The sequence below is a fragment of the Hemiscyllium ocellatum genome, chromosome 4 (assembly GCF_020745735.1).
Source record: "Hemiscyllium ocellatum isolate sHemOce1 chromosome 4, sHemOce1.pat.X.cur, whole genome shotgun sequence".
NCBI classification, from domain to species: domain Eukaryota; kingdom Metazoa; phylum Chordata; class Chondrichthyes; order Orectolobiformes; family Hemiscylliidae; genus Hemiscyllium; species Hemiscyllium ocellatum.
Window position 1 is genome coordinate 7,257,217 of NC_083404.1, and position 22,259 is coordinate 7,279,475.

Sequence of the window (22,259 nt, forward strand, 5' to 3'; positions counted from 1 at the left end):
ATCTCGCTCTTAAATGTGGACTTTAAGATCCTCTCTAAGGCTCTTGCGTTAAGGCTGGAGATTGTGTTACCCTCTATTATTAAAGAGGATCAGACGGGCTTCATAAAGGGTTGAAAATCCTCCAATAACGTTAGGAGGCTGCTTAACGTAATTCAAGCATGCCAACAGCAGTCAATACAGGGATTGGTGATTTCTTTAGATGCAGAGAAGGCATTTGACCGAGATGAGTGGCCGTACCTTTTCTATACTCTAGACCGGTTTGGTCTAGGCGAAGTTTTCATAAGATGGGTAAATGTTCTCTACAGTGTACCTCTTGTTGCGGTCATTACAACGGGGTACGATCAAGCAATTTTAATATTTCTAGGGGCAGCTGGCAGGGCTGTCCCCTTTCACCATTACTTTTTACGTTGGTGATTGAACCGTTGGCAGAGGCTATCTGTGGGATCTCAGTATATCAGCTCCAGAAGTGGGGTCAAAATTAGATAACATCATCTGCATACTGCGAGATCTTAAGACCATAAGACATAGGAGTGGAAGTAAGGCCATTCGGCCCATCGAGTCCACTCCACCATTCAATCATGGCTGATGGGCATTTCAACTCCACTTACCAGCGTTCTCCCCGTAGCCCTTAGATTCTTGTTGTCTCGAGGAATTATCAGTCTCTGCCTTGAAGACATTTAGCGTCCCGGCCTCCACTGCACTCAGTGGCAATGAATTCCACAGGCCCACCACCCTCTGGCTGAAGAAATGTCTCCGCAATTCTGTTCTGAATTGATCCCCTCTAATTCTAAGGCTGTGTCTGCGGGTCCTAGTCTCCTCACCTAATGGAAACAATTTCCTAGCATCCACCCTTTCCAAGCCATGTATTATCTTGTACGTTTCTATTAAGTCTCCCCTTAATCTTCTAAACTCCAATGAATACAATCCCAGGATTCTCAGCCGTTCCTCATATGTTAGACCTACCATTCCAGGGATCATCCGTGTGAATCTCCGCTGGACACGTTCCAGTGCCAGTATGTCCTTCCTGAGGTGTGGGGACCAAAATTGGATACAGTACTCCAAATGGGGCCTAACCAGAGCTTTATAAAGTCTCAGTAGCACATCTCTGCTTTTATATTCCACCCCTCTTGAGATAAGTGACAACATTGCATTCGCTTTCTTAATCACGGACTCAACCTGCATGTTTACCTTTAGAGAATCCTCGACTAGCACTCCCAGATCCCTTTGTACTTTGGCTTTACTAATTTTCTCACCATTTAGAAAGTAGTCTATGCTTCTATTCTTTTTGCCAAAGTGCAAGACCTCGCATTTGCTCACGTTTAATTCCATCAGCCATTCCTGGACCACTCTCCCAAACTGTCTAGATCCTTCTGTAGCCTCCCCACTTCCTCAGTACTACCTGCCTGTCCACCTGACTTCGTATCATCTGCAAACTTCGCTAGAATGCCCCCAGTCCCTTCATCCAAATCATTAATATATAATGCGAATAGCTGCCAACACTGAACCCTGCGGGACACCGCTCGTCAACGGCTGCCATTCCGATAAAGAACCTTTTATCCCAACTCTCTGCCTTCTGTCAGACAGCCAATCCTCAATCCATCCCAGCAGCTCACCTCGAAAACCATGGGCCCTCACCTTGCTCAGCAGCCTCCCTTGTGGCACCTTATCAAAGGTCTTTTGAAAGACTAGATAGGCCACATCCACTGGGTTTCCCTGGTCTAACCTACTTGTCACCTCTTCAAAGAATTCCAACAGGTTTGTCAGGCATGACCTCCCCTTACTAAATCCATGTTGACTTGTTCTAATCAGACTCTACTCTTCTAAGAATTTAGAAACATCATCCTTAGTGATGGATTCTAGAATTTTACCAACAACCGAGGTTAAGCTAATTGGCCTATAATTTTCCATCTTTTGTCTTGATGTTCTAATTTTCTTGACAAATCCAGCAGTCTCAGTGCCTTGCCTGATACAATGGATTCATACGTTTGGCGCTTTTTCAGGGTATAAGATTAATTTTGCTAAATCAGAGGCTATGCCTATGGGTGGCCTTATGAAAGAGTTGGCTCTTGGGAGTGAGTATAGATTCCCATTTAGATGGTCACAGGAGGATTTTTTGTGTATTTGGGCATATTCATTACTCCAGTTCTGGATTGGGTGTTCAAAGCCAATTTTACTCAATTATTTGGAAAAATTAAACAAGATCTTCAAAGATAGGAGGCACTTCCAGTCTCATGGTTGGGTCGGATAGCGCTTATTAAGATGAATATTCTCCCTCGTTTGCTATACCCTATACAGATGCTCCCCCTAATTTTCAATAACAAACACTCAGGAGACTGAACAGTTGGTTCAGCTCCTTTATCAGGCACCGTAAACGACCCCTCATTAAGTTAGCCAAACTGCAGTTGCCTCACAGACTGGGGAGAATAGACCTTCCAGACATTAAAAATTACCAGTTAAGCTCGCTTTTGACCTACGTGAGTGATTAGGTTTGTGGGGACCCTCTTTCAATATGGCTAGATATCGAAGTCTCCCAGGCAAGGTGCCCCCTTACCAGTTTACTGTTTTTGGACAAGGTGAGGACAGTTAGGGAATATTGCCATAACCGAATACTCATCAATACTGTTAAAGCATGGAGGGCAATTTGGCAGAGGAGAGGTAATATTGGCAAAACATCTTTGTTTACACCTTTAGTGGGTATGCGGAGTTTTCAACCGGGTATGATAGATTCAAGATTTAAACGTTGGGCAGCTAGGGGTATATCTTGCATGGATGATTTATTTGAGGGAGATGTAATGATGTCCTTCAATCAGTTAGTATGGAAGTACGAGTTACCTTTATAGAGACACCTCTTTGGTTTTTTCAAGTTAGGGATTTTATTCAAAAAAAGACCACCCTTTTGACTAATCCCTACAAATCTGACATAGAAAGAGGAGTACTAAGGGCTAAGAGTACACTCTCTGTCAGTACTCTGTATCACCAACTGGGGGGTGCCACCTCAAATGAGTCTGATCGGCTCTGCAAGATATGGGAAAGAGAGCTGGGTGTTGAAGTTTCTTCAGAGGCATGGCAGGATATCTGGGAGAATGCAAGGAAGATATCAATTTGCAATAGAACACATGCTTTACAGTTGAAGGTTCTCTAGGAGAAAGTGAGGACTGCAGATGCTGGAGATCAGAGCTGAAAATGTGTTGCTGGAAAAGCGCAGCAGGTCAGGCAGCATCCAAGGAGCAGGAGAATCGGTGTTTCGGGCATGAGCCCTTCTTCAGGCTTCCTGAAGAAGGACTCATGCCCGAAACGTCGATCCTCCTGCTCCTTGGATACTGCCTGACAGGCTGCACTTTTCCAGCGACACATTTTCAGCAGTTGAAGATTCTCCACAGGGTCCACTTAGCCCCAGACCGTTTGTCAAAATTTAAACCAGGGGTATCTTCAGCATGTCCCAAGTGCAAGGTCTGTACAGGTACTCTTCCCCATTGTCTTTGGTCTTGTGACAGGCTTCAAACATATTGGAGCGCTGTGGTGGGTGCAGTGGAGAGGATTTTTGGTGTAGGGGTGGAGAAGGACCCTATTTCGCTCCTTTTGGGCCTACTCATTGTATTTTCTGCAGACTCGCATCAGGAAAAACTTTTCAATATTCTTACATTCTGTGCAAGGAAGAATATCTTACTAGGTTGGATATCAGAAAAACCCCCAGACCTATCAGGTTTGCCGAAGATTGAACATATTCCCCTGGATTTTCTCACAAATCTGGTACACCACAAAACTGAGAATTTTTACAAGACATGGCAACTCTTTTTGGAATACCTGGACACAGATTTATCTGCCACACTAACAAGGGCTTTTATATAGTCGTAACGATTGTGTTTCATGAGTCCAATATCCAGGGAGGAGGAACTGTGAATGTATGAGGGGTTTGTTTGGCTGGGCTGAGTTATTACTATTTATTTCTTTGTTGTTAGGTATTTATTTATTTATTTCGTTAAATAGCTGGTTGAGGTTGTTTTAAAATTTTATACTTCTCTATATATGTTTATACATCCGTACAGGAGAATGGGTTGGGGAATTTTTTATTATTCTTTGGGTTTAGTTTTGTACTATTTTTGTACTGTTTTGAATTGCATTGTTTTATATTTGTTATATTTAAAAATCTATTTTTTCTTAATAAAAATATATTATGGAAAAAAAAGCAAAAGAGAGAAAAAGCCGGTGTGTTTGAGCTTCAGAAATTGACACTTAAAAAGGAAAGTCAGCTTAAAAGCCTGGAGAGGGGTTGTAAACAGGCTGGGCTTTGAAACGGCTAGCTTTGGTACAGAGATGAAAGGCCTTTTGTTTGTATGTAAGCAAATTAGTCTTTGGGCCAAAACTTTCATGCTTTAGAAGTAACCTGTTCAAGTCAAGGGGGTGTGGCCAGCTCTTGAGTTGAGCAGTTGGAGAGTTCAGCTGTGGAGCTATGTGGAAACAGGCTACTAAACTCTCTCCATCTGTCCTTCTAACTTCGACTGTAAGCCTTCATTTCATTCTTTCTGTGTTTAAGGGGTTTGCTTAATGGGACTGTTGTATATATTCACAACAGCATAATTAAGTCTAGTTTGGATATACTGAGTTCTATAGGGGTTCTGTATTCTGTTTTTTTTGTGTTTCATTGTGTAATTTTGTAAATAAATTTTTGTCTGTTTTAAAGCCTGGTAGTCAACCTTGCTAACTTACTCTAGGTAATTTTCACTGTACACTTACTGAAACAAATTGCAAAGTTATGGTCTGGGGCTGCCTGCTTAAGAATGGTTAGAGTGGTTTCATGACATGCAATAAATTATTATTTAGCAACTGACTCAGATTTTCAAGAATCATTCAATAAGATACATCTCTTTCTATGTACCCAGCTAGTTGCATCCTCAAAACAAACTCCAGTATATTCATCAAAAATAAATTCTTATACAAGTTCATGTTGATTCTGTCTAATCGTTATGATTTTGTCAGTATCCTGTTACCAAGTCTCCATTAATAGAATCCACCATTTTGTAAACTACTGATATGAAGCTAACTTGCCTATTTCTTTCACCTCTCTTTATCCTTTTGAAGTTAACATTTGCTACCTTTGAATCTTTTATTTTTGTTCAAGTTTGTCCTGATTTCCAGAATGTTTTCTGACTTCTGACTTCTGTCTTGTTTAATATCTGTGATTTCTTTATTCTCCATTTTAATTACCATCTCTAACTCTAATAGGATTGCATTTACTTTTGTTCATCTGTTCCTACTCACATTTATAGAAACTTTTATAATCTATTTTGCCTCTTAAAATCTGATTGAAGATTTGTAGCTCGGGTATCCGTTGTTGTGGTTCTGTTCGCCGAGCTGGAAGTTTTTGCTGTAAACGTTTCGTTCCCTGGCTAGGGAACATCATCAGTGCTGTTGGAGCCTCGTGTGAAGCGCTGCTTTGATGTTTCTTCCGGTATTTATATTGGTTTGTTCTTGCAGCTTCCGGGTGTCAGTTTCAGCTGCAGTGATTTGTATGTGGGGTCCAGGTCGATGTGTCTGTTGATGGAGTTTGGGGATGAATGCCATGCTTCTAGGAATTCTCTGGCTGTTCTCTGTCTGGCTTGTCCTATGATAGTGGTGTTTTCCCAGTCAAATTCATGTTGCTGGTTGTCTGAGTGTATGGCTACTAGAGATAGCTGGTCGTGTCGTTTTGTGGCTAGCTGATGTTCATGGATGCGGATTATTAGCTGTCTTCCTGTTTGTCCTATATAGTGTTTTGTGCAGTCCTTGCATGGTATTTTGTAAACCATGTTAGTTTGGCTCATGCTGGGTATTGGGTCCTTTGTTCTAGTGAGTTGTTGTCTGAGCGTGGATGTTGGCTTGTGTGCTGTTATGAGTCCTAAGGGTCGCAGTAGTCTGGCTGTCAGTTCTGAGACACTCCTGACGTATGGTAGAGTGGCTAGTCCTTTTGGTTGTGGCATTTTGGAAGGATTTGATTTTTTCTGCATTCGTGGAGGAACCGGAGTTGTTCATATGTTGCGCTGAGGCGGTTAGCGCAGGATTCCCATCTCCTGGCTTGTTTCAGCGTTTCTCGCCCGTAAGTGTTTAAAATCTGATTGAAGATTTGTAGCTCGGGTATCCGTTGTTGTGGTTCTGTTCGCCGAGCTGGAAGTCAGCCACAACCAAAAGGCGAACAGAACCACAACATTTTGCCTCTTGTTGGTTTAGTCTCTATTTTTCTTTCTTAATTTTGCAGTAATCTTTTTGTTGAATTCTAAAATTTATCAATGCTCAAGTTTCCTATTCTGGCTGGCATCATTAATCCCTTCCTTTTTTAATCGAATACCATCCTTAATTCCTCTTGTTGGACCACTTTCATAGGGTGTTCATTTCTTAAGGGAAAATATATTTAAAATTCTAAACCAATTCTTTAAATGTCTATATTACTGTCGACAATTATGCCTTTTAACATAGTTTTGCAATCTGCTCTATTCAAACCACCCCTTATACCCTTGAAGTTTGCTTTGTTCAAATTTAAGAACCCAGTTTCTGACTTTAAAAAATCATGTTGAAACACACTAAAATCCTAATTTTTTTTTAAAAGAGTCCCCTTTATTATAAGGCTGTTCATTAATATTCTGTTATTGTGCAAACATATAATTAAAACAGCCTGTTTCCCTGGAGTTCTTGATATGATCTAAAAATTTGTGGTATACATTGCATGAACTCATCTTCAACGCTGTTACTGCAATTTTGCTCAGCTTGCTGTAACCCGTTCTTACTCTGTTATATTTGTCATACCATCTCTAAATTCTGCTTTATACCCAACTTGACACAACAACTATTTGGGGGTGGGGTGTTGACTATTAACAGCTCTCATCAGTGTTCCTTATTGTTTCATACTGATTTTGTTTCCTGCTCGTTTGGTCTAATATTCTTCTTCACTGCTGCCCTTGGGTGATATTATCAGCACCCTTCGCTTTTCCATTCTTTTCAAAATGTCAAGCAGCTTGCATTTTAAAGGAGTCATTAACTACTTTCAAATTAGTTCTTGATTGCTTTCTATTGGTTCAAGCTTTGTGTGAAGATTTGTAACTCAGGTACCAGTTGCAGTTGTTGTGGGTATGTTCGTTGAGCTGGGAAGTTGGTTTGCAGACATTTCTTCCTCTTTCTAGGTGACATCCTCAGTGTTGTGCAGCCACTGCTGTACCGTGTCAGATGGAATTTATTTGGTTTCGTTCCTGCTGCTTATGGTTGCTGCTTCCGGTTGTTCGTTGCAGTAGTTGGTATATTGGGTCTAGACCAATGTTTATTGATGGATAAGTACCATGCTTCTAGATATTCTCTGTCTGTCCTCTGTTTGGCTTGTCTTATTATTGTTGTCCCAGTCAAACTTGTGGTCCCTGATATCTGTGTGAGTAGCTACTAGGGACAGCTGGTCTTGGCGTTTAGTGGCTAGTTGATGTTCATGAATGCGGATTGCTAGTTGTCTGCCTGTTTGTTTATATAGGATTTTGTGCAGTCCCTGTATGGAATCTTGTACACCACATCTATCCTGCACATGATGGGTTTGGGTCTTTTGCTCTGGTGAGTGTTGTCTGAGTGCGACTGTCAGTTTATGTGCTGACATGAATCCTGTAGTTCTGAGTGGTTTTATTTACATAAGCTTATATACTTTGGATCAGACATATGGATGACACTTTACTAGTAATTAAAAGAACTAAAATGGAGAGCACACACCGAATTATCAACACCATGCTCACAGGGATCAAATTTAAGAGAGACTAGGAAATCTAACAACCAACTTTCATTCCTAGATGTGTGATGGTAGAAGAACACAGAACGGCGATGGCACAACAAAAGTTTACAGAAAAGCCACACACACTGACAAGATCCTGAATTATAACAGCATCCACCTAAAAACACACAAGATACACTTGTGGCTCAGTGGTTAGCACTGCTGCCTCACAGCTCCAGCCTTGGGTGGCTGTCTGGAGTTTGTACATTCTCCCAGTGTCTGTGTGGGTTTCCTCCAGGTGCTCTGGTGTCCTCCCACAGTCCAAAGATCTGCAGGTTAGGTGAATTAGCCATGCTAAGTTGTCCTTCGTGTTCAGGGGTGTGTAGGTTAGGTGCATTAGTCAGGGGAAATGTAGAGTAATAGGAAAGGGGAATGGGTCTGGGTAGGTTACCCTTCAGAGGGTAGGTGTAGACTTGTTGGGCCAAATGGCCAGTTGCCACACTGTAGGGATTCTATGATACATTTCATTTTAAAACAGAAGCTGCATAAGGACCCTGTTCAAAAGGGCTTCAATACACTGCAGCACTCCTGATCTGCGAAGAGTGGAAGGAGAACACATCTACAAAGTCTTTGCCAAGAACGGATGTCCATGCAACTTCATCTGCACATTCTTAGCAGACAGAAAATGTGTCAAGGACATGCCATGACCTAACATGCTACCCACGTTACCTTATATAATGCATTGGTATTGGTTTTGAATTGCTGATGACACAAAGATAGATAGGAAAGTGAGTTATGAGTGGGATATAAAGAGCCCACAAAGGCTACAGATAGTTTAAGTGAGTGGGCAAAGATCTGGCAAATGGAGTACAATTTGTGAAAGTGTGAAAAAGTATGGCAGAAAGTGTGCAAAAAAGCATATTGTCTAAATGGTGACAGGTTGCAGAGTTCTGAGATGCAGTGTGTTGTGGGTGTCCCTGTGCATTAATCATAGAGGGTTAGTATACATGTACAGCAAGTAATCAGGAAAGCTAACAGAACCTTATTGTTTTGTGAGGAGAATTGAATGCAAGGAAGCTTTATTTATACAATGCATTGGTGAGACTGCATCTGGAAATACTGTGTGTGTTGCTAATACCCATACATAGAGGAGAATGTTGATACTTTAGAAGCAATTAGGAGAGGGTTTACGAGACTAATACCTGGAATGAACACATTCCCTGATAAAGAAAAGCTAGAAAGTCTATATGTATCCTGAGGAGATTAGGAGAGTTAGAGGTGACATAATTGAAACATACAAGATCCTGAGCTGACTTGACTGGGTAGGTATTGAAAGGGTGTTTCCTCTTGTGGGCAAATTTAAGACCAGGGGTCATGACTTAAAAATAAGGGTTGCCCGTTTCAAACTGACATGAGGAAATCTTCTTTTTCCTTCTGAGGATTGAGCCTTTGGAAATCTCTTCATCAGAATGTAAGGGATGCAGAATCTTCAAATATTTTTAAGGCAGAGTTAGATTCTTGATTACCAAAACAATGAAACATTGTTAGGGATATGCAGGAATGTAGAGTTGAGATTAAAATCAAATGAGTTTACTGCTTGGGGGAGCAGGCTCAAAGGGTCAAGTGGCCTCTTAACCCTTCTTAATTTGTTTGAAATAAAGAAGGCTACTGACACTGTCCAAATAATTCATTATTAAAACTCGTCCCAGAGAAATGCAAATGGAACAAGTATGTAACTTTGTCTTGTTAACAAGCTTCCCTATGATGTAGGGTACTCTTAACTTGCACACGTTGCTTTGCTGTTCTTTCAAGGGTCAAATGAGAGAACCATCAGACTAATGCAAACATACCCATGAAGCTACATCTGCCAGCATTGAAGCCCTTCTTCTGAAGGAACAATTCCCATGGATGGGCCATTTTGTCCAGATGCTGAAAAGCCACTGCCTTTGGCAGTTTCAAGTCTCCCAGTGCATAAATGCCAACCAAATAACAAGTTATAAGGATATGCTCAAGATCAACTTGAAGCAAGGAGGCATTAACACCACTGAGGGGTGAAAAATACAACGGTTCATCATGGCACCTCCTGATCCAACAAACCACTATAAGACTCAGTGACCTTATCGTGGTTTATAAAATCATGAGGGGAATGGATAGGGTAAATAGACAAGGTCTTTTCCCTGGGTCTGAGGAGTCCATAATTAGAGGGTATAGGTTTTGGGTGAGAGGGGAAAGATGTAAAAGGGACCGAAGAGACAACTTTTTCATGTGGAGGGTGGAGCATGCATGGAATGAAATGTCAGAGGACGAGGTGGAAGCTGTTACAATTACAACATTTAAAAGGCATCTGGGGGGTATATTAATAGGAAGGATTTAGAGGGGTATGGGCTAAGTGCTGGCAAATGGCATTAGATTAGGTTAGAATATCTAGTCGGCATAGACGAGTTGAACAAAGGGTCTATTTCTATGATTCTATGATTCAACTGCAAAGTGGAATGTCAACAGCAGAGGGAGGATAAGGAAGTCAACCAGGGCCTGAAAATTCAATAACCCACCCAACCTGCCCCAGCTGCAGGAAAAAACCTGAGCATCCAAGATTGGGCTCCTTAGTTATCTGAAGAATCATCTAGTCTGATAGACATCATCTTTGATCTGAGGGACTGCTGATGATGACAAGTGCTCATAAGCAATGCTATCCCAGTGGCTGCAGCATGATTTATAAATGTAGAGGAGGACTGCAGTTAGCCTTAGATATTGATGTGGCTTTGGCCATCAAAAGCTGGGCTCTGCACTGCACCACTTCTAGCAATGGGTGATAGCATTCTGTTTGGCTTTTGGGCAACAACAAGAGTACAGGTTGAGTGGTAATATAGACAAATGAATCCTGTCATCTGAGAGAAGATGGGACGTTCTTGCATCATGAAATGTTACCTAAGATGGCACATCAAGAGTCCTAATAAACTATTAAAGAAGAAATGCTGGACTGTTGTAATATATATATATTTCTCTCCCCCTCTCCCCCTCTCCCCCTCTCCCCCTCTCCCCCTCTCATTAAAACTCTTGTGGTACTATATCCAAGTCCTCGAGGATATATGATGTCATACTCTATCCCTTGTACAGAATTTTAAGTGCGTGTATGCGCATGTGAAAACGCGCAGGCTTCACCCCTTTAGCATCATTGAATCCAAAGTGTTTTTGTAGGAAAGGTCTGTATACATGTGTTTTTGGACAATAATGGACCTCATAAAACAGGGATCTAAGTTCAGTTTTACTTCTGTACATGAACACTCTTGAAACCTTTTTCATAAAAGGCTTTTACTGAGGGACTTCTCTGCTTTCTCTGTTGGGGAGAAATAAGACTTGGTTTTTTTCATTTTCTCCTGATTGAAACAACTTTGTAGTTTTCATGTAATCTGTTTTGTAGTCTTTCCACCAAAAGAGGCTGAGAAGTTATTTACCTTTTGTGGCAGAGTCTGGAACCAGATGACATTCTGAATAAAGGGATTGCCTATTTAAGACAGAGGTGAGGAGAAATTTCTTCAGAAGTTAGCGAATCTGGAAATATATACTGTAGAGGGCTGCAGAGGCTGTTTCACCAAGTATATTCAAGGCTAAAATAGGCAGATTTTTATTTAGTAAGGGAATCTAGGGTTATGGAGAAAAGGCTTCTACATCTCATAGTATTACAGTCTTAACTCTATATCCTTTTTTGTAGTGTGGTATCCAAAGCAGCATATGATACTCAGCAGAGTGACTTAAACATGGTTTGATACAAGTGTGCTATAACTTATACTTTTCAATTTTAGAAATAAACCTTAGGGCTTGTTTTTGTAATGGCCTTTATGGATCTATGTTGCAACATTTAGTGATTTGTGTATGTATAAGTTTGCTGTTCTCCCCACTTTATTTCTTATTTTCCAAGTGATATGCGTGAACATCAATTTCTTAATTGACATGAGGGAATTGAAAACCAATTTAATGTCTCTTTAAATTAAACATGACTAGGCTCAATAGCAACCTTGAAGAAGCTTCTCAGAATTGAAAATCAACAATAAATACCTCATGTGCATTCTGGAATTTTATAACCTGTTGTAGAAATGATTGTCTGCAAGAAAAGCCTCTACATAACAGAGGGCATGCTATTTCTGCAGCAAAATACTGAAAAGAAATGCTTCAGAGAACCATGCTGATTCTGTTTGATCATATTATGCATTTTAAATGCTCTATTACATTCTTTTATAGTAGAATAACATTTACCAAAATAACTGAGGTGAAGTTAACTGGCCTATAGTTGCTTTTCTTTGTCTCCTTCGCTTTTTAAATAAAGCTGTTACATTGGCAATTTTTCAATACTGTAGGAATTTTCCAGATTTTGAGGATTCTTGGAAAACTGTTGCCAGTGCATCCAGTATCTCCGTAACTATTTCCTTTAATATCCTAGAATGTGTTCTATCAGGTCTAGAGGATTTATTGGCCTTTGACACATAAGTTTTCTTATGTGTCAAAGGCCAATAAATCCTCTAGACCTGATAGGACACATTCTAGGATATTAAAGGAAATAGTTACGGAGATAGTGGATGCACTGGTAACAGTTTTCCAAGAATCCTCAAAATCTGGAAAACTTGTCAATGTCTTTAATTTGCTGTTCAACTCAAGAACTCTGTGCTGGAAAATCTCAGGACAGACACACTTTCTACAGATGTGGCAATCTTGTACAATCTCATTGTCCAAAAATCGTGGTATGGCCCACGCTGCCTTTGAAAATCAGATCACCAACTTTTCCTCATGTATCAAGCTTTTTACAAATGAAAGGAATAATTTGATTACAAAAAAAATTATCTTCAATGAATTGTAATATGGATTTTTGAACTTTGTGTGAAATTATTGTATGCATGGACATTCAGGTTTTTAGATGTTGAAGTCAAAATTTGAATTATTCTAGCATATTGAACTCCAGAAATGTAAGTCAATGCTGATATATTTATGGGTGTTTATACAAAGTCATTATTATTTTTGATCAGGTGCTGCACAGTTATGGTGTATTTATTGTTGCTGTATTTTTGTTTTTCTGTTCCATCTATAGATATTTGATAAACGAAGTGCATAACTCACAGAAACTACGCTCAAAATCTGCTTCAGTGAAAGATGAAGTTATGTTTGCAACAGGATTGTTGGTGGGTAAGTTAAAAATGTTCAAAGCAAGTATTTGACTTGTAATACCGTGAACCATGATCTGAATATTTGCTTTGCATGAACATTCCAGTTCTTGGTCAATACTTTAACTTCTCCTGCATAAAAAAATACCTAAATCAAAGTTGAAGTTTCTTTTTTTTTTAATTGTTTCCCTCCTATTTTCATCTCTTTTTGACTTTCCTAAAGATATTGGTTCTTCTCAGGATATCATTCTTTGAGTATGGTTAGCTCTTCCTGCAACAGTCTCCACCAACTTTCATCCTCACCTCCCTGCCCTGCCCTTTACGTAAGAAAAGAAAACCCTGGCCAGTAATTATTGGTTCTTGAAGGAGAAAAGAACAATGTATTAAATGTTCAAGATGCCAGAGTTTTATGAGCCCTCCTGTATAAAATACTTGGTTTAAATATCCAAATGGTTTGTAATATTTCAGTCCTCAAAATAAAAATTGAAGTAACTTCATACCACTATTAATGTTTTATGCATTACCTTATTTAAATATCTGAGGCTATCGTAACTCTGTCATAAATTTAGTGTGTGATGAAAACTGCCCAAAAATACTGAACAGCATTTAAGGACAATAGTTATTTGGATTAAGAGTGCAAGTATAATTCTGTCTGTGGTCTTGCTTTGCCTATTTGTTTGTTGATAACTAACTGCACATTAGTTATGCAGCAGTTAAAGCTTTTTGTCAAAGTTGATGGAGCAATTTGAGAGGCTTTATTTGTAGTCGAACAAAATCACATTGGAAATGTTGAACGCAGACAAGGTTTTTGGTAATGAGGACTTTATTATGTAGTGCAGTATAAAGCATATATTTAGCACTTCACAAAAGTGGTGAAAAGGCATACTGAAATAACTCAAATACAGTTGGAGGGTTGTTTTTCAGACTGGAGGCCTGTGACCAGTGGGGTGCCACAAGGATCGGTGCTGGGTCCACTACTTTTCATCGTTTGTATAAATGATTTGGATGTGAATATAATTTGTAAATTTGCAGATGACTCCAAAATTGGAGGTGTAGTGGACAGCGAAGAGGGTTACCTCAGATTACAACAGGATCTGGACCAGATGGGCCAATGGGCTGGGAAGTGGCAGATGGAATTTAATTTAGATAAATGTGAGGTGCTGCATTTTGGGAAAGCAAATCTTAGCAGGATTTATACACTTAATGGTAAAGTCCCAGGGAGTGTTGCTGAACAAACAGACCATGGAGTGCAAGTTCATAGCTCCTTGAAAGTAGAGTCTCAGTTGGATAGGATAGTGACGAAGGTGTGTGTTATACTTTCCTTTATTGGTATTGAGTATAGGAGTTGGGAGGTCATGTTGCGGCTGTACAGGACTTTGGTTAGGCCACTGTTGGAATATTGCATGCAGTTCTGGTCTCCTTCCTATTGGAAAGATGTTGTGAAACTTGAAAGGGTTCAGAAAAGATTTACAAGGATGTTGCCAGGGTTGGAGGATTTGAGCTATAGGGAGAGTTTGAACAGGCTAGGGCTGTTTTCCCGGGTGCATTGGAGGCTGAGGGGTGACCTTGTAGAGGTTTATAAAATCATGAGCATCGATAGGATAAATAGGCAAAGTCTCAACCCTGTGGTGGGGGAGTCCAGAACTAGAGGACATAGGTTTAGGGTGAGAAGGGAAAGGTATAAAAGAGACCTAAGGGGCAGCTTTTTCATGGGAGGGTGGTACGTGTATGGAATGAGCTGTCCGAGGAAGTGGTGGAGGCTAGTACAATTGCAACATTTAAAAGGCATCTGGATGAGTATATGAATAGGAAGGATTTGAAGGGATATGGGCCAGTTGCTGGCAGATGGGACTAGATTGGGTTGGGCTATCGGGTCGGCATGGGCGGGTTGGACAGAAGGGTCTGTTTCCATGCTGTACGTCTCTATGACTCTAAGTTATGGCATGATAGCTCATTGATTAGCACTGCTGTCTCAGAGTGCCAGGGACCCAGGAGTGATTCCAGCCTCGGGCGACATATGGAGTTTGCACATTCTTTCCGTGTCTGCATGGGTTTCCTCTGGGTGCTTCGGTTTCCTTCCACAATCCAAAGGTGTGCAAGTTGGGTGAATTAGCCATGCTAAATTGCCCATTGTGTTTCGGGGTGTGCAGATTAGGTGCATTAGTCAGGGGTAAATGTAGAGTAATAGGTTTGGAGCATGGGTCTCTTTGGAGGGTTGATGTGGACTTTTTGGGCTGAAGGGCCTGTTTCCAAACTGTAGGGATTCTAGATTCTAGATACAACAGAGTCATACAGCACCAGAAGAGGCCCTTTGGCCCACAATGGAATGCAGTTTAACTTATTCTGAGCTTAGATTAGATTAGATTAGATTTACAGTGTGGAAACAGGCCCTTCGGCCCAACAAGTCCACACCGACCCGCCAAAGCGAAACCCACCCATACCCCTACATTTACCCCTTACCTAACACTACGGGCAGTTTAGCATGTCCAATTCACCTGACCCGCACATCTTTGGACTGTGGGAGGAAACCGGAGCACCCGGAGGAAACCCACGCTGACACGGGGAGAACGTGCAAACTCCACACAGTCAGTCGCCTGAGTTGGGAATTGAACCCGGGTCTCAGGCGCTGTGAGGCAGCAGTGCTAACCACTGTGCCACCGTGCCGCCCACGATGTTTAGTTGTGAATCCCAAGTGAAATATGCCAAATTATTTAACCTATTTTGTATGAACTTGAGCAATACTATAGGTGGTAGAAGTGGATAATTATATTAGAATGACTACTTTGATGTTAGAGGATTAGAATTTTACTTCGGTTTGAGAGTTTTGCCATGGTTCTTCAAATGACTGAACAGGTTAATTCTTGAATCCTAGACTTTTGGGCAAATGAGATAGGTAATTCCATGGTGAGATCTGGTCTGTCGGATTAGTTTCCTTTCCTTTACTTCTCCGTGGCACTAAGTCTGAGTATGAAGATGAAGCTTCATAATGAAGCTTTGGGACAAGTTGTTGCCATTTGAATGATGTTTAATGAGATCCTCTGTGGTGCAGCGATGACAAACATTTTGCAGTCATCTACAAATTCTAAATCATGTTTCTTTATAGTGGTTCGTTTCATTTTGGCATGGAGGTGATTAAAGTTAGTTTTCCATCAAGGGAGTATTTGAAATTTGCATCAGAAGGTAATTGACATTTGAAGAGTTGAATAACCACTGGCTGATTTTAAGCAGTATGGTGACTATTGAACCACCTTGAAGGAAGCTGTTTCAAGTCTCCCACTTGACAGTTACAGGCAAGATATTATAAAGTAGTGCAGGATTGTGATAAAGTTTCTTGGATATCCCATTTTGGACCACAATTCACAGAGCTTTGTGATTTACTGAATTAAATACTTTTGTCAGTTTGACTAATTTAATGAAGAGTTTGTGATGTTATTTTTGATGTTTTCTTGGATTTATCTGGGAACAAAGACTGAGCATCTGAAAGGCCTAAGGACAGCTTCCTCTGTGGGAGCAATTAGGAAATGGAGAATGCTGTCAGAACTTTTCCTACTAGGGACATGTGGGAATCATCTCATTTGTCTCCAGTGTATGATTTATCTTGCTTTTTGAAGATTGTTACAATTGTATTCTTGATGTTAATGTTTGCCTGCCTTCCAAAACTGTAGAATGAGTACCTTGAGCTGATATGAGACACAGTCCTGTCTCCATCATCAATGGAGATGCTATAGTAGTTAGCAAATGAGCCCTGGTAGAAGTCCACACATGACTTTGTTTAACATTTGGACCTTGAGACACTGTCTCTGTCCACATAAATTTGATGGATTGGTGGTCAAACTTTGGTCCAGTAGCATAATCAACAATGATCAAATCCAAGATAAATCTATTCTGTCCTGACAGATAATTGTAGTGATGTAGAATTTCCATATGCATTATAAAAATTATAACTTATATTCTGTCATCAGGGCAGTGTAGCGATTTGTTCTTGGAATTACACAGAATAGAGATAGTGAAAAAAATGAATCCTGAATAAGTTTCAAATTGAACCTATGCTGTTACTTTTGGTGATAATTGTTACTGCCATTATAATAGTGATGAATTGGATTCATAAGAGCAAAATATTTAAAACATTTTACTTCCCAAATGCTGTTGGTCTTGTATGGATCTCAAACATGGGGTGTTATATCTTCCTTTGAATCCCAAAGCGTCCCTACATATGCCATATACAAAACCAGTTTTACTGTAAAATGGTCAACTCTTAATTATTAGTTGTTCAACAATTCAAATTAGAGGATTGTTTCTTGTTATAAATTAGTTGTTTGGATAATATTTGCTTTCCATTAAAATTTGGGGGACAGATTGGTGATACTTAAATATTAAATCACAATCTTTAGGTAACTATGAACGAGAGAGTGCCCAAAGAAGAAGGAGGGAAAAATACAGACAGGAACTATTGGAACAAATATCAGAAAAACAGAAAAGCAAGATACGGTAACTTAATGTTGAATGAAATTATTTTTTAAAAGTTTTTTAAACTTGCAATCAAGGATTATAGAGTCATAAGTCATATAGCATGGAAACAGACCCTTCAGTCCAATGTTTCTATGTTGACCAAGCTTCCTAAACTGAACTAGTTGCATTAGCCGCATTTGGCCCATATTCCTCTGAACCTTTTCTATCCATATATTGGTCCAAATATCTTTGAAGTGTTGTGGCTGCTGTGGCAGCTCTTTTCATTTGCACGCCACCCTCTGTGGAAAAAGTTGCCTCTTGGGTCTGTTTTAAATCTTTCTCCTTAAACCTATGCCCTCTAGTTTTGGATACATTCCCCCCCCCTCTCCACCCCCACCATAGGGAAAAGATTTTAGCTATTACCTTGGCTATGCCCCTCACTATTTGATAAATCTCTATAAGGTTACCCCCTCAGCCTGCTATGCTCCAGGGAAAAATGTCCCAGCCTCTCCTTATAACACAAACCCTTCAATCCCAGTACCATCCCTGTAAATCTCTACTGAACCGTCTCCAATTTAATAGCAAGGCAACCAGAATTGTTGGCAGTACTCCAAATGTGGCCTGACCAATGTCCTGTACAGCTGTATCATGACATCCCAACTCCTGTACTCTGTGCTCTGACCGATGAAGGCCTAACACCACCTTCACCGTCCTGTTTACCTGTACTACTCGATCTCTCTATTCAACAAATTTTGGTAGGGCCTATTACCATTAACTATTTAAGTCCTGCCCTGGTTTGTCTTATAAAATTGTGATACTTCACATTTATCTGCATTAAATTCCATCTACCATTCCTCAGCTCACTGGCCAGGTTGATCAAGATCCCTTTGTAATCTTAAATAACCTTCTCTGCTGTCCAATTTTGGTGTTATCCGTAAACTTGTTAACCATGCCTTCTGTATTCTGTATTATATAAATGGTAACGAAAACTGGACCCAGCGCTGAAGCTTGCGGTACACCGCAGGTCACAGGCCTCCAGTCAGAACAATAACCCTCTGACACCAGCCTTTGTCTCCTACCATCAAGCCAATTTTATATCCAGTTGGCTAACTCTCCCTGGGTCTCATGTGATTTAAACTTACTAACCAGTCATAGAGATGTACAGCAGGGAAACAGACCCTTCAGTCCAACTCGTCCATGCTGACCAGATATCCCAACCCAATCTAGTCCCACCTGCCGGGACCAGGCAAATATCCTCCAACCCTTCCTATTCATATACCCATCCAGATGCCTTTTAAAGGTTGCAATTGTACTCGCCTCCACCATTTGCTCTGGCAGCCCATTCCACATACGCACCATCCCCTGCGTGAAAACGTTGCCCCTTAGGTCTCTTTTGTATCTTTCCTTTCTTACCCTAAACCTATGCCCTCTAGTTCTGGACTTCCCCACTTCAGCTAAAAGACATAGTCTATTTACCCTTTCCATGCCCCTCGCGATTTTATAAACCTCTATAAGGTTACCCCTCAGCCTCCGACGCTCCAGGAAAAACAACGCTAGCCTGTTCAACCTCTTCCTTAAAAATGTTTCTAGTGAAATCAGTCTACCATGCAGAACCTTGTTGAACGCCTTGCTTAAGTCCATTTAGGAAGCATCTACCACTCTGTCTTTATACATCTTCTTGATCATCTCTTCCCATGCACAAAGTCATGTTGACTGTCTCTAAGCAGTCCTTATCTTTCCAAATGCATGTAGATTCTTTCTCTCAGAATCCCCTCTGACAGCTTAACCACCACTGATGTCAGACTCACCAGTCTATCATTCCCTGACTATTCCTGCAGCCTTTCTTAAATAATTGCACAGCGTTAGCCACCCTCCAGTTTTCCAGCACCTCACCCATAGTTGTTGTTATAAATATTTCTGGTCAGGGCCCTGTAATTTCTTCCCTAGCTTCTACAATGTCCTAGGAAACACTTGATCAGATCAGATTTACCTTTGTGATACCAGCACCTCCTGTTCTATAATGTGGACACTTTTCAAGATACCACTATTTATTTCCCAGAGTTTCCAGCTTCCATGTCTTTCTCCATGGTAAATACTGATACAAAGTGTTTGTTAAGAAGATCATCCATTTCCTGTGGTTCAACACATAGCCTCTGCCTCTTTGATCTTTAAGAGGTTCTAATCTCTCCCTAGTTACTCTTTTGCCCTTAATATACTTGTAGAATCTCTTTGGATTCTCCTTAATCTTACCTGGTAAAGCTATCTGATGTCCCCTGTTTCCCTCCTGATTTCCCTTTTCATTACATGCCCTATTTTCTTCAAGGGATTCACTTGATCTCAGCTGTATAACCTGACAAATGCCTCTTTTTTTTCTTCTTGACCAGAGCCTCATTATCACTAGTCATCCAGTGTTCCCTACTCCTGCTAGCTTTGTCCTTCATGCTAACAGGAGTTTGCTGTTCCTGAACTCTCATTTTCTCACTTACGAAAACCTCCCACTTGCCAGATGTCCTTTTATCTGCGAACTGACCCCCCCATCAACTTTTGAACTTTATCAAAATTGGCCTTGTCCTAATTTAAACAGTTTCTATAACTATTTTAAAACTAACAGAATTATGATTGCTGATTTCAAAGTGCTCTCCCACTAACTCCTCAGTCATTTGCCCTGCCTTATTTCGCAAGAGGAGGTTGAGTTTTGCCCCTTCTCTAATAAGGCCACCAACATATTGATTTCAGAGAGTTTTCTTGAATGCACTTAACAAATTCTTCCCCATGGTAGTCTTAGTTTGTTTGGAAAGTTTAAAATCTCCTACTATTATAATAAAGTTATCTGCAATCTCCTTACATATTTGCTCCTCAATTTCCTGCTGACTATTGCCAGGCCTATAGTACAACTCTATTAAATTGATCACTCCCTTCTTATTTCACAGTTCCATGTAGCCTCACTGGATGATCCCCCAGGTATATTCTCTCTATGTACTGCCATGATGTTTTCACTAATCAAAAATGGAATTCCCACTCCTCTCTTGCCTTGCCTTCCCTTCTATCCTTCCTATAAGATTCATACCCCAGAACATTTAGCTGTCTGCCCTGTCCCTACCTCAGCTATATTTCTGTATATCCCAGTCCCATGTACCATCCATGCCTTGAGTTCATCTACCTTATCTGTCAGGCTGCTTGCATTGAAATAAATGCATTTTATTTCATCAGTCTTCTCTTGTTCTCTGTCTTGTCCATTTAACTTGCTCTCTTTAACTTCTCTCTTGCTTCACAACTGTTTAGGGTCCCACATCTCTGCCAGACTAGTTTAAGCCCTCCAAAGTAGCTCTAGCAAATATCCTGACAGGACATTGGTCCCACTTCAGTTCAGGTCCAACTATCCCTCTTGTACAGATCATATCTGCCCCAGAAGAGATCCCAATGAGCCAAAAATCTGAATCCCCCCGCCAAGCTCCAGTCCTTTAGGCAAAAATGCATCTATCCTATCCTTCTATTGTCACGAGCATGTGTCACTGGGAGTAATCTGGAGATTACTATCTTTTGAGGTCCTGCTTTTTAACCTCTTGCCTAACTCCCTATATTCACTCTGCAGGATCTCATCCCTTAACTTTGCAATTGGTGCCAGTGTATAGCAACCTCTGGTTGCTCACTCTGCAACTGGTCTGAGACGTCCTTGACCCTGGCATCAAGGAGGCAACACACACTGTACTGAAGTCATGTTTGTGGCTGCGGAAACGTCTGTCTGTGCTCTTAAGTCGAGAGTCCCCATCACAATTATTTGCTTGGGCTCTGCCATACCCTGCTTTGCAGCAGAACCAGTCATGGTGACAAAGACCTAGTTGCTGCTGGTATTTTCCCTTGAAAGGCTATCCCCCCAACAATATCCAAACTGGTATACTTGTTTAAGAGGGGTTAGGCACAGGACACTACCTCTCGTGACGTTCACCCATTTACCTGATTGTACCTGTGGTGTGACCACCTCCTTGAAGCTATTATCTACACACACTCTACCTCTTGTACGCTCTTCAGTGCTTCCAACTGCTGCTGCAACTAATTCATGTCATCCGAAGGCAGCTGCAGTCAGCACATTTCCCGCAGACAAAGTAATCAGGGACAGTAGACTGTTCTCCCGAGAATCAACAGGAGGAGCATACCGCTGCACTGACTGCCATCTCTGTCTCTTTAACAACTCGTGGGCTTGGAGGCAGGGGGAAAAGAAAGATCTTGCCATTATCTTTATGTTGCTTGTGTTTTTCAGCAAAGTCTTGTATTCATCTAGGCCTGGTGTTAGATCTAAACGGCAGCACCTCGACCACAAAGCAGTCCCTTGTAAAAATGGCTGAAACAAGACACAGTTATGCATCCCTCCCTCCCTCACTTGTCTAACCTCCCACATCAATTCAACTCCCAGTGATTGTACATTCTTGCTGGTTGTACTCTGTGCCTGAAGCGCAGTTAGCCTATCTTTAATAATTTAAGGTCTGCAAGGACCAGTACTTAACCAATTTACTGAACTAGCTTTGTTTGATTAAGTAGCTACAGAACTAAGAGAAATTATTTAATCTTCCCTTAGGCCTGAAAGAAAAAATATACAATCCTTAAATGTCTACCCTTCTTTTACCCACCGATTTAAATTTTAAGAAAGCAAAAGGTTAAGATTTATACTCCTACATTTAGCTATATCCCATTGATTTCATACTCCTGCTGGTTGCATTATTACAGTATTAGCATCTAAAGGTGGTTGTTGTTTGAATTAAAATTAGAGTCATAGAGATGTAGAGCACGGAAGCAAACCCTTTGGCCCAACTTGTCCATGCTGACCATATATCCCAACCTAATCTAGTCCCACTTGCACTCCCAGCCCATATCCCTCCAAACCCTTCCTATTCATATACCCATCCAGATGCCTTTTAAATGTTGCAGTTGTACCAGCTTCCACCACT

At 40.8% G+C, this 22,259-nt stretch overlaps 1 protein-coding gene across 4 annotated transcripts in view; it reads left to right on the forward strand.

Moving 5' to 3' along the window:
- The window catches only part of LOC132815281 (centrosome and spindle pole-associated protein 1), a 181,433-nt gene that overhangs the window by 62,871 nt on the left and 96,303 nt on the right, over positions 1 to 22,259 (forward strand). For all 4 annotated transcript variants that reach the window (XM_060824110.1, XM_060824109.1, XM_060824112.1 and 1 more), the window contains 2 exons: positions 12,795 to 12,889; positions 17,259 to 17,355. In XM_060824110.1, coding sequence (XP_060680093.1) covers positions 12,795 to 12,889; positions 17,259 to 17,355 — 192 coding nt within the window. The remainder of the gene's footprint in view (positions 1 to 12,794; positions 12,890 to 17,258; positions 17,356 to 22,259) is intronic.